Genomic DNA, 13,525 nt, shown 5'->3' with positions numbered 1-13,525 from the left:
TCAGACCAAAGACTAATGCCCTTAGATTCTTAATCTGAACTTTACTGTTCTTTTCTTATTTCATTTGATCACATGTATCTACAGTTCAATCAAGGCCTCTCTTCACCCTGTACCCAGGCATTTTAAACCAGATAATTATTGGTAGAAATGTAGGTTAATTTCTTATTTTATATGTATACCTATATCATCTAGTAGTTAAATTTCAAGCATTATTTTTATAAACCATATAAACTTAAAGTCTTTACATCATGAATGTATTCCAAAATGAAACTACACATATTGTTGAAAATCTAGAAAGTGCATTATTCTTAAGCAGTACTGCAGTTCATAAAAGTGATTCTTAGAAACATTCCATGAATAAAGAGAAATACACTTAATAGTGTTTGGTAAGTTAACATAATATGAACAACTTTTCAAGGAAGGGCTAGACTGTAGTGTGATAGATGGATTACAATAAAAGGGATTTTATTCCAGGAGACTAAGAGGATACTATAATAGTCTATATATGCAAAGATAGGGGATGAAATATTACAATGGAGTAAGTTCAAAGGAGAGCAGAGAATTCATCTGAGTGATTAAGGAAGAAAATTAGTATTACTTAATGATCAATCATAGAATATAGTACTGGGGAGGGGAAGTAATCAGAGACGATTCCCAGGGCCTTAGTCATAGTTTACTAGTAGGTGTGAAAACATCTCTGTAGGTGTTGAGTGTAGCAATGAGAAAGAGTTTTTGTAAAGATGTATGAGTTCAATTTTAGGAAAGGGAACAGAAGGGGCTTTCAGAGAATCCAGACAGAAAGGAAAAATAGTTATGTGTACAATGCACATTTTAAGAGCAGCCAAAATCAGAGAAAGAAGAATCAACATTACTATACACTCAGTCATGTCTGTAGGTAGAACAATGTTTTCTATATTTGAAAGGTAACATTAAAAAAAAAACTAAAAGGATTCATAAAATATTTTAAAAGATACTTAGTATAATATTAGTATTCATGGTAAAAAATTACATAGTAAAAATGTCAAAGTCATATTAGAATTGAGACATGCCAATACATCTTTTATTTCCTCATCTCAATTTCAGTCACAAGTATGGATTATGAAGAGTGACTAGTTTAAACAGTTTTCTATAGCCCACTTCCCCAATTACTGTTATATAACAAAACTGGGATGAGTCACATGACTCAAGGGAGCACTATCTATAGTCAGGTTCTATATGAAACAGTTATATGGAGCTATGGATAGTATGTATCTATCTGTAGGTGGTAATCTAATAAAAAGTATCATATACAAACAAACAGCCTTGCATTTTTACTAACATGAGTTGTATCATGTCTCCTTTTCCCAACCATGTAATAATCGTACACTTCTCCAAGTGAATAAATTCTTTTCTTGTATAATGTTTTGTTCAATAAATGCATCATTAGTTAGCTATTCTCCACAGAGGAACATACAGGTCATTTACAGATCTTTTACTGACATTAACAGTGGTCTACTAATTAACATTTTTATGAGAAATTCTTGAATATTGAAACTATACCTTGAAGGACTTAGAGATTAGTTAGTAGTGAGAATGCTTGCTCGGCATGCACAGTGTCCAGGGTTTGATCCTGAGCACCAAATATAGCATGGCACAGAGGCATATGCCTGTGATCACAGTGTTCCGGATGCAGATGTATGAGAATTCAAGGTCCTCTTCAACTACACAACAAGGCGCAGGCCAGTCTGGCCTACGTAAGACCTTCTCTCAAAACACCACCAGAGTCAGAACGAACTTTAAAGATTCTTACTATGATACTAAATGAAAGAACTGAAGAGTGCTAGTTTAATGTAGGATCTCTCATTTATTTGTATATTTATATATGCATTTGTGTACACATTTATTTATAAAAGGAACCACCTCTCTTTCCCCCTTTTAACAAAAAGGAGATCTTTTAAAAACTAGTTTTCTTTTGACACCAAAGGCTGAAACTATGACATCAGGATAAACTGTACTTGACTCTAAACGAAGAAAGTTTGAACTATGATTTGACTATTTGCTATTTTCTTTAGGAATCCATTCTAAAAGAAGAAAACAAAACAAAACACGATGTAGCCAGGCATGGTGGTACACGCCTTTAATCCCAGCACTCTGGAAGCAGAGGCAGGTGGATCTCTAAGTTTGAGGCCAGCACCAACCTAGACTACAAAAAGTTCTAGGACAGCCAGGGTTGTGCAGACAAACCCTGTCTCAAAAACAAACAAACAAACAAACCCAAAAACAATGCAAAAGGTTTTGTTACTATATTTCACAGCTTATTGTGTAATATCGTCTTGCTAACAGTCTCAACACATATGTGGCCAAAGTATAGACAACAGCAAAATTTCCATCTAATTCTAGAATCCCAAGTACTGCATTTGTCCCACACATAGGCAGTCATTCCTGCATGGATATTCCCCTTTGGTGACTGCTGCAATGGAATTTTTGCAGTATTTGTTATTTTATATATAATATGATATAATATGGTGTTTGTTGCTGTTGTTGCTGCTGTTTTGTATTGCACACACAAATCGAAAGTGAAGAAGACAAGAAAGAGTTCAACCATCAACTTTAATCTGTGGTGTGAACCGTGGGATGCAACGCAGAGTGGCTTGAAGCTGGGGATGAGAACAGAGGAGGAGAAGCGAATCCAAAGCATCCACGCAGGCAAAGGCCCTGAGGGTCTGTGTACCCACTCTGTTCTGCTGCTGGCTATAAACATACACCAACTGCAAACACTTTCTCAAACACTAGAGACTGTCACTTTCACTAAACAATAAGCTCTCCAGGCTCATCAGGGTATCGGGGGCTATGCTTACTGTTATCCTAGGATCAAACAGCGTCCTGGGAATCTGAAGTTCAAAAGGAAACATACTATTGGATATTCCGGACAGAGGTTGTCAACAACTCCAGTCAAAAAGAGAACTAAGTGACCTTGCTAAGAATAGTAACTCCCTGCAAATAATTGTCACTGAACCTAAATGAGAGAAATGTTAGCAGGTTTGATATGCCACATAAACAGATTTCTAAATGAAATCTTCTTTCTAAGGTATTATGAAATGATTATGAAGCTAAACTCGAGGTTACTTTCATATGAACAATTCTCTATTTCCCTTATCGGTGAATTGCACTTTACCCCAACTTATGTATTAGTTTGAAGTGGATTTTAAAAAACTAGGGAATTAGAATTATAAAAATCTTATAAAAAAGATTTAGTTCACTTTTATTTTTGGCCATGTTTGCCTGCATGTATGTATGAGTATCACACGTATGCCTGGTATCCTTGGAGGCCAATAAGGGTGGTGCATCACCTGGAACTGAAGTTACAAATTATTTAAATTATTTAAAGCTGCCACGTGGGTGATGAGAACTGAACCTAGGTCCTCTGCAAGATCAGCAAATACTCTTAACCTCTCATCCATCTCTTCAGTCTCTCTTTGTCTACTCTTATTAACACCTTCCCCTTTTACAAGACTCCCCATATAAGAAAATGTCCCTCATATAAAGTAATATATAGGAACGAATCCTGCCAGAGCAGCATTAACTTGCTAGACAGAGTCAATGCTCTATTTACGTAACTGCTTAAAGTTCCAAGACCTGGTAATTAATGAAGAATCAAGTCAAAATAACATCATTCTAAAGAGGATGGTGAATTTATAATTTATGAAAAGCAGGACTGAAGAAATATTATAGATTTGGCTTTTAAATCAAATATGCAAATGTATTTGGAAGGTTGAAAAGCGGGGGAGGGAAGAGTCTATTAGAAGGTTCTAGAAATGTACTCTAACTCCGCAAGACTCCCGCTAATAAATATTCATATATTTTAATCCTATCCTCCATCTGGGTTAAACTTGAGGGTGGCAAACTCGAAATAAATAAATAAATAATCAGTCTCGTTCATAGAACTGGAGGATTCGGACTCTGCTTTGCAGGCGAGTGTTCCCTGGGTGTTCATGAAGCCTTATATTTACCTACAGGGCAAGACATGGCCACAAGGTTGGAAGGGCTGGTGGGCTCTTGTGCTGTGAATTATGTCCTTGCCAAAACTACACTCAGGCTGGGCGGTGGTGGCGCATGCCTTTAATCCCAGCACTCGGGAGGCAGAGGCAGGCGGATCTTTGTGAGTTCGAGGCCAGCCTGGGCTACCAAGTGAGTTCCAGGAAAGGCGCAAAGCTACACAGAGAAACCCTGTCTCGAAAAACCAAAAAAAAAAAAAAAAAAAAAAAAACTACACTCAGAGTCACAACCCCCACTATCTCAGACCGTAAGTGTATCTGGAGTCTTTTGAAAAGCAATAAAATTCAAATGAGTTTACTAGATGGGGTCTAATCCAATAAGACTAATGCTCATATAAAAAGGGTTTAGAGAACAATTACAGACCAAGGGGAGTCAGGTAAAAGTCACAGGAGGGAACGTCTCCGAAGGTTGCAGCCCTGCTCCAAACTCAGTCTTGGACTTTACCCTCCAGAGCTCTGAGGAAATGCATGGGTGTTGTTTTCATTGTAAAGTCTGTGGTACTGTTTTGTGACAGATGAAGCAACAGATAGACCATTTAAGAGGGATCCTCAAAAACTACACGTTATTGATCCAGAAGGAGGTCCCATTTATTCTTTGAATGCTTTAGAAAACAATTGGAGGAATTGAAGTTTGGGTGATATTTATAAAGCAAAGATGCTATAAACTCAAGAATGTCACCCATTTTGGACAGTGTTCTCATAACTGATACATAAGAACTGGACTCATCCATTCCAGTCAATACACTGCACTTACAGAAAAGGCAAAAAAACAAAACCAAAAAAAAAAAAATACCAATTCCTCTATACTATACAAATATGCTTAATTCAGATTTTTAACAACAGATGACTCAAATGCTTTCTTCTACCCACCAATCTTATAAAACAGCATAAAAAACTGTATCCGTTACTGGGATTCTCCATAACATGATCTGCAGACATATTTTCTTTTAAAAATGTATTTATTTTTATTTTATGTGCACTGGTGTTTTACAGCCATTATGTCTGTATGAGGGTGTCAGATTCCCTGGAACTAGATTTATAGATATTTGTGAGCTGACATTTGGGTGCTGGGAGTTGAACCTGTGTCCTTTAGAAGGGCAACTAGTGTTCATAACCACTGAGCCATCTCTTCAGCCCTTCAGATATATTTTCTAAATGCAGTACAATAATTAAATAAAATTGTTTTCTGAGAAAAATCACTTTTATCTCTATTTCATAGCTGCTATCAAGAGTATACACATATTGTGATAGGGTATAGATCATGGTAGAGGAAGCAGGAAACCCTGGATTTGAGTACCAGAATTATTATAAAGTGTGTGTGTGTGTGTGTGTGTGTGTGTGTGTGTGTGTGTGTGTGTGAATATAAGTAAGATAATTTGTATTTCTTTTGTTTAGTGCATTAAGAGAGATCTGAATTCTGTGGTTTTAAATATTTAGTGTACATTTTAGGAGGTATAAATAACACAGCTTTTTCAATGAAATTTTCAGAAATGAATTGAAATAACAGTCTAGTAATCATAACTTAAGGATGGATGATTCCCCATGTTGAAGGGAAGATAAAGCTAAAATTTAAAACCAGCTTGACTCATTTCTCCATTCTTTATTTACATGAGTTACAGAAAACTACGATCTTCTGCATTGTAGTAAGCACTGACAATTTACGTGACCACTTTTGTGAAATGACCTATTCTAACTCCAAGTAACATTTCACATTAACTTTTTATGACACGTTTCAATTGTTTCTTAGTTCTTTGGTATTCCTGAAGTTAAATAAAAAATAATTTTGGTGATTCATCATTCCCTTTCATACTTTATACTCAAGGATTGGTTACTATTCATATTTAGTGTTCACATATATCAAAAACAAGTCCTGTAGATGGCAGGACACAAATACAGCTAAGATTTCTCAAGAATGGCATAATATATAACTGTGATGCTGTGCTTGCTAATGTAGCAAGTTTTCACTATTTCAAGCATGTTTGGAGGCCTCACTCAATGCCAGACTTCTCTCTAAGTACATACAAATAAGAGGTAGAAAGATCTACACAAAGTTTTAGGCCAGATTTTTCCATATGTGTTCAATTTAGATGTGTTTACATCTAGGCTTGTCGTCAGACCAGCCTTCCAGTGAGGAGCCCTGTCTTCCAGATAATAAACATTGATAAAACAGCAATAAAACTTGTAAAATGCCATTACAGGGGTCCCATAAATGTAAGGCGGCCTGTAGAGTTTGAGGATTTACACCTAGTGTTTGTCCCTTCACGGAGGCAAACATGCACGGAGCCACTGTAATAAGCCTTCAAAATCAGATAATATTCGGACAGCTCAGTTGCACTGATGATCGAGTCCTGGGCAGCAGCCAGGAGGCCCAGGTGCACCGTGTCACACCAGTATTTAATGCAGTCTAGTATCAGATGGATGCTAGTGAGAAAAAATACTCCGCCTAAACTCCAGATAATAGCATGGACAACCACTCATCGCAAAATTACTTTGTGCTCATCAGGCTGTGAGCTTTGTATTAAATTTTTCTGTCAAGTGGCAAGATGCACAGGGAAAAGGACCTCCAAGAGGCCCCTCCCCATAACCTTGGATAGCGATCTATAACATTAAGCTTTCATATGATAATAGCAAATGATGGCCTTTATGAAAAATTGCTGACTGGGAAGGAAAGCCCTAATCAGATGGTGGCTGCGGACACCCAGGAGGTGGGGACGCTGCCTGTGACACCCTGCTCCTCCACCCCCACCCCACCCCGACCCCTTTAGCAAATTCAGAAAACTTGACAAGATGGGTGAGTCCGAGAGAATTTCTCTTACATGAATTTCCAATAAAGCCCAAGGGGTTGTTTTATAAAATGAGAAGGTGGTGGCGGTTTAATAAATGCTGGGTCACCTGAGGCACTTTCATTAAAGGCTTTCTTTAGACAACATCACAGTGTTTGTATTATCCTCCTCTGCCCCCTTGAGAGGACAAGTGTTCCCTCTTCAGCGACAGTCCATAACGCATGTGACGGCATGAAGAAAAGGATTTGAGGTGGCTGCCTTCTGGTGCACAGACTAACTATAAAACCACTATGGTTACCAAAATTATCCCAGTACATTGACTGCTCTTTGTTGAAGTGCGAAATTATTTTTAAAAGATTGACTGAAGAAAATGGAGACACTCTAGAGTTTTGATCAGTGGACCTGGCAATGGTTAATCCTATGTTATGACATCAACTAGAGTCATGGCCATGGTGTGAAACCATAAAATAAAAACTTTAAAAAATGTTCGTGTAATTTCCTAACCAGCCATTTTGAAAAGCGCCAAGGCTAAAGACGGTTGACAAGACGTGGAAGGATTTCACTCCTGTGAGTAATATAAGGCTACTCTTAATGGATGTCAATGTAGTTTCTAAAGTCAGCGAACACATCCATCCACTAGCCACAGAGAAGCAGGGGAATGGCGAGCCTCAGGGATGTTTTCACCTGTTTCAATGGACCTACCGTCTGTGTAGGCTTCTCTGCGCAGATGTCCTGGCTGGTGTTTCTGTTTCTTGGCGGGTCTGGTTTTCTGGATTACAGCAGTACTCATGTTACTGTCCGTAGACACAGGGCTCGTGGGCCGAGGGCACTGAGAGGCGTGGAAATGGCGGCGGCCTGAGGAGGAAAGCCAGAGGCAGGCTCATCACTGGATTCCAGTACCACAGAAACAGCCAGAGCCGAATACTCAAGCTAGAAACCATCCCTAATTTTAAAACATACTTAGCAGCCACCAAACGATGAGCTTCCCCCCTCTATTTCATGTTAACTGGAGGAAACACCCTGAAAGCACTGTTAGTCCTTTTCTTTTTGTAATAACCACAGGATTCTTCTTCTGCTAAAGTTCCTGATCATCTTTACATAAGGGAAACACTGCAATTATTTTTTCAACTATCATCACTAAAATGTTCTTAAAACAAGAGTGTTAGTGTTTTCCTGCACCATATATTCAGTGCTTGTTGCTTTTTGAAGAGGAAAAATCAGATTCCTTAACAAATTCAGGTTGTAAAAATGCACTGGATTAATTATACCCTTATTTCAATTAAGTCTGTTTATGGCATTCTTTGAAGGTAGAACCCCGATAACTCAGTAATATTCTTGGGTATTCTCTTTGTAAGTACTCTGAAATTGATCTAGCTCACGTATGTAGTCTACCCAAATGTACTTCAGTGTTTTTTCTGCTTTAAGATATTTGTCTATCCTCACTATTCAGTGGCCCCTCCAAGACTCCAGCGTGTGGGGGATGGCTAGTTTTGGACAGACAACATTACCCGGTGATACTGCGAACTTAATTTACAGAGCAGACATGGCTCATTTCAATGGCATCAGTGTCCCTGGCCCGTATAAAGATGATATACTATAACAGGTGCAGTGTGGTTCATCTCGAATGGCAATGGAAGCCTTCAGTGCTATGCTGACCTACAGTAGTTTGGCTTCTAGCAATTCCATCCAGAAATCCACTGCTTCCTATTGAACCCCAAGGAACTTCAGACAGACCCGGGAATCAGACATGGCCTCTGGCTATAAACAAGAGAAGCCACATACATTGGAATCAACACATTTAGAAGTGCTAACCGAGGCACGTTAAATAATGGACATTAATGCAGCCAAGTGAGAAGCAATGTGATTGGGTGATCCATTCATATTAAGTTCAAGTCACATGACAAGCACCACCATTTCTTGAAAAGAATATTATAATAGGCAGAGGTCAGTGGATGTTTAGTTCATTATAATTATGAGCCAAATGAAACCAGAAGTGGTACTAAATTACAATACAATAAAATATTCAAGCCAACTCTCTTTAGCTATGATGGAGACTATTACAATTAAAGTTACATAGCCATGAAAATAGAGAATTAGAGTGGAGATGGAAACCATTCTTCATTCCATTGTATAAGGCCATCTACTGCTCAAAGACCCTGAGGCATAAGGTCGCTTACAGATGAATTTTCAACATCATTCCTATGTTTTGTTGACTTAATGAGCTGAAACGTGCCATTAATGCAATCTGAAAGCAGTGGCTTGAGATGCTTAATTTCATGTACTTATTTCTTTACAGAAGATTAAAAACTAAGGTAAAACATATATAGATTAGATGTTATTTATTTATTTATTAATAAAGTTAATTAGGTTTGCATACATTACTACATTGAGTGGCGACTGGGAAAAAGAATTTTAGAAAACATAGGCCTGAAGTAAGTACATATGGTGTGATAATGTGTTGATAAATATCAAACATCTTTTTCCACACAATGAATAATGTATGGAGATGGCCTTGTGGTTTAAGTGAAGTATCTATGAATATATTCTATACTGATAAAAAGTAATGATCAGGGCAATAAATCAAGGAAGCAAGGGAAGCTACCATTGTGACAGTTACTAAACTGTGAAAATTAAGACAACCGGCAGCAATAATTGACTGATGATGATCTTTTCTTTTCCTGAAATATGTTCATTTCATATTGTTTATCTCAACTATTTGTATTTTCTTGGCTACCAGAAATATAGACATACAGATACAATTATACTCACAAGCACACACACACACACACACACACACACACATCTATGCACAATATAGACACACACACACACACACACACACACAAACAAACACATCCATGCGCAACATAGACACACACATATGTATATATATTCTATACAAAGACTATGATATTTATTGCAACTTCAATTATTTTCTTGGTATTTCTGCTCTAAGTAAGAGTTGAGAAGAATAATTAAGTAAAAATGATTTAAAAATAAGTACATTCATTATACTAGGCTATAGCAGTGAAATGGGGAAAGGGAAAATAATATGCATTTATATTAATTTGCTCTTCCAACTATTAGATTAAAAATATGAAACACTTATGCTCTAAGATGTATGCACATCCTGGAAGGTGGTGGCGGCGGCGGCGGCGGCGGCGGCGGCGCACGCCTTTAATCCCAGCACTCGGGAGGCAGAGCCAGGTGGATTTCTGTGAGTTCGAGGCCAGCCTGGTCTGCAGAATGAGAGCCAGTACAGCCACCAAAACTACACAGAGAAACCCTGCTTCGAAAAACCAAAAAAAAAAAAAAAAAAAAAAATGTATGCACATTTTAAACATCTTTCCAGTTTCACTGATGAGCAGCATAAAGAGGTGTTACAGTTTCAATCTGCAATGTCCTTCCGCAGACTTTCATATCGAGTGCAGGTTTCCAGGCTGGTACTTCTGCTCTGGGGACCACGGAACCTTTATACACTAGGGCCTGGCTGGCAGACATGGGTCAAAAGAACCAGGTCCTTGGAGGTTAGACCCGATGCTGGGCCTAGCCGGATTCTCAACCTCATCTGTCCTGCAGTGTGAGCAGCCACAGAAACAAGCACCTACCAGGATCTGAGCCGGTCTGCCGCCCTGCCTTCCTCCTGTGAAGGGCGGCGCAACCGGCAACTGGTTTAACCAGGAGTCAACAACACTTCTTCTCCCTGATGGAGCTTCCATCAGGAACTGTGATCACAAGTAAGCGTGGCCAATAAAAGAGGTTAAGGAGCCACTTCCCAAAGGTTTGAGTGTTCCAACGGGCTGTTTCCTTCTTTCTCTTACAGAAGTGCCAATTAAATATAACTATCAAAATGAATTTCGTTTTAGTGACTTTCTGCGTAAAATCCATTTATAATACGTGCAGAGTAGCACAGAGTTCATTTTATCGAATATATTTAAACCTTAGAGAAATTTTATCAATTGCCTAAAATGTATGTGTATAGATGCAGAAATACATGCAAACATACATGTGTACATTTGCTATGGTTATCATAACCGACAGCATAGTCTGTTTCTCATCAGTCAGCTTATACAGAGTTTATGAAATAATAAATCATTTTAAAAGTCTTAGTAACAACTGAAAAATAACCAAACCAAGTCATCTTGTTGAACCTTGCTTTCTAGAGGCAGTCTAAAAAGAGAAAGAAAAACTGGAGGATTTTTTTTTTCCCCACACAGGACACATGATGGGGACACTGTTGGTGACAAACAGGCACATCCCTGGGTGAAGGGTGTGGAGGACTCACCGGCCGCATCCTGCATTTGGCGCCTAGCAACTTTCAGGCCGGCATACTCTGCGGCTGCAGCGACGGCCTGGGCAAAATCAGCGTCAGTGAAAAAGGAGCCATCAGAGGAACTAACACTGGAGCGCCCACTCGAAATGTTGTCCTCTTCGGAGGCTGAGCCCCAGCCATTGATCATGGACCCCGTGACAGAGCTCTCAAGGTCCCCCACACTGGAGGCTGGGGTCTGCTCAAGGCCACGCAACAAGAGCCTTCTGGTTTGCATTTTGGCCACTTCCATGTCAGCCTCGTCTTCCTCCTCTTCTGGAGCATCTGTATCCATGTCGGAGACGAGCGGTCCTGAAATGTAGCCGTAAGTATGCGGCGGGGAGATTGGCCGTGGTGGCGGAGGGGGACTCACGGGCTGCCGCCTGCAGGAAGATGAAAAGAAAGAGGAACAGCTCAGCGCGCCACTCAAGACACGGAACGCTGGATCATTTACCCGGAAGTGGAAGCTGATGGTGGCGAGCAGCGACTCTTGACAAAAACAATGTGAAGGAGAGAGGGTGTGTTCCAACTCACAGTTCAAAGCTACAGTCTCTCAAGACAGAGAAGTCAAGGCAGCCAGGGCTTGAGGCAGCTACCGACACGGTACCACAATCAGGAAGCAGAGGGCAAGGGATGGGTGCTGTCCCCCAGCTGCCTTTCTTTCCTTATATAGTCCAGGGTCACATCCAGGGAATGGCATCACCCATAGTTGGTGAGGCATTCCACCCCAATTAGTGCAATCAAGATTACCGCCCTCCCCATCTCTCCCCCCACACAGGCCTATCTCCCAGGTGTTCCAAACTTCTGTCCATTAACAGTTAACACTGTCACATCTGGTCTATTATTTTATTCAAGTCAAAAAGATATTCGGTTCTCTAAATCTCCTCATGTTTGTTCATTTAATTCTATTCACTTAAAAAATGGGGGGAGGATAATCCTTATTTGGGGTCACATTGTATTTGTGGTAAAGACTTTCTAATATTTCCCAGTTGCTTATTATTATTAAAAGTAACAGACACTTATCTTGAAACAGTTTGTTCTACACACATTTTTTTTCTTCCCTTTTCTTCGTTACAACTCCTACTATTCAGAGCAAATGGAGTCATTCATCTTGACAACATTCAGCAAAATTTCATGATTAAAAAATACATATTCAGCATATGCCATAATTGCTTTTAGACTTTATTCTATTAAGGAAAGCTATGAGATCCAAGAACAATTTTCTCTGATTTAATCACTTATGAGTTCCACTGAAGGTTATGAACTCTTTTTAAACTCTACTGCTTTTTAGTGTTATATTACCTCTCTGTTCATGCTTAACTGTATTTCTACCTTTCAACGGTGGTGTTCAACTGGGCAGGCTTGTGTGGATCTATCCACTCGACTATTCCATCAGGTTAATGCTATTTAGTTCTCATGTTCCAGAATTTGTTATGAATCAAAACAGGAAGAAAACAATACTTGGAGTTATAAATAATGGGCCCTAGCCGTTTGTCCAGAAGAACTCATTTAAAAAGTATGTCTTTCCATAATCCACAGTGAGTTTAAGATGGCTGAGATGGTGGAGATCATTTGGACACGAATGGAGAGCAACGCTATGTAAAGAAGGCATTCCTAGCAAAGAAGAATGCAAGGGAATGGCTTTTTCAATCATTTTTGGGAGCACGCCCTGCCAAAAGGGAAGACACAGGTAGTCCTGTTCAGTGATGCCTCTCCAAGCCAGGTACAAGAGATAATGCAATGGAGAATGTCACTGGAATGACCCAGGACAGCAGCTCATCACCTCCTCCACTCTTCAGAAGAAAGGACCATTCACTCTGACCAGCTAGCTGAGCACTGCTCTTGGAAGGCAGCCGTCATTAGGATCTAGCATATCATCTGGTGACCCCACAATGTGGGCGGCTTGGAGAGATGATGCAGGAGTGCTAATCCACATAGAGATGTGTGTGGCCTGATTGGTTAAAGACTACAGGTGACGAGAGATGCTGTCTCAGAGCCAAGTTCTCGTTGCTGAAGGGGGTTAGTGGCAGTGCGTCCCCTTCTCTGTCACGACAATACTTAGTAAGAAGAGTTGGAAGAGTGTCTAGTGCTGTCCCCCGGGGAGACCAGCTTGCATTTGCTGCTGATGTCCTCTCTTCTTGCCCCCAGGACTGGAAGAGGCGGGAGGACAAAAGATGAACAGGAGTGGCAGAGATGTGCCGCTACTCCATGCCACCAAAGCCCTCTACAAAGGATGTCTGGAAATGCACCATTAAGGTTTTTAAACGAACAGAGCTGGGTCTGAAATGAAAATTAAGCAGACAGAGCTACACTGCAGGTGGTCAAAATCTACCTATGGTCAAAATCAACCAGGTTCTGATGTGGCTGTCTCCTCTAAAGAGAGAAAAGTAAGTCCCACA

General features: G+C 39.7%; 1 protein-coding gene across 6 annotated transcripts in view; it reads right to left on the bottom strand.

The window, feature by feature from the left end:
- The window catches only part of Robo1 (roundabout guidance receptor 1), a 997,953-nt gene that overhangs the window by 11,217 nt on the left and 973,211 nt on the right, over window positions 1-13,525 (bottom strand). For all 6 annotated transcript variants that reach the window (XM_016002158.3, XM_076549102.1, XM_076549101.1 and 3 more), the window contains 2 exons: window positions 11,103-11,509; window positions 7,520-7,672 (listed from right to left, as the gene is read on the bottom strand). In XM_016002158.3, coding sequence (XP_015857644.1) covers window positions 7,520-7,672; window positions 11,103-11,509 — 560 coding nt within the window. The remainder of the gene's footprint in view (window positions 1-7,519; window positions 7,673-11,102; window positions 11,510-13,525) is intronic.

The sequence above is a fragment of the Peromyscus maniculatus genome, chromosome 12, assembly GCF_049852395.1.
Source record: "Peromyscus maniculatus bairdii isolate BWxNUB_F1_BW_parent chromosome 12, HU_Pman_BW_mat_3.1, whole genome shotgun sequence".
In the NCBI taxonomy this organism is placed as follows: domain Eukaryota; kingdom Metazoa; phylum Chordata; class Mammalia; order Rodentia; family Cricetidae; genus Peromyscus; species Peromyscus maniculatus.
This window is presented reverse-complemented; position numbering and strand designations above follow the sequence as displayed.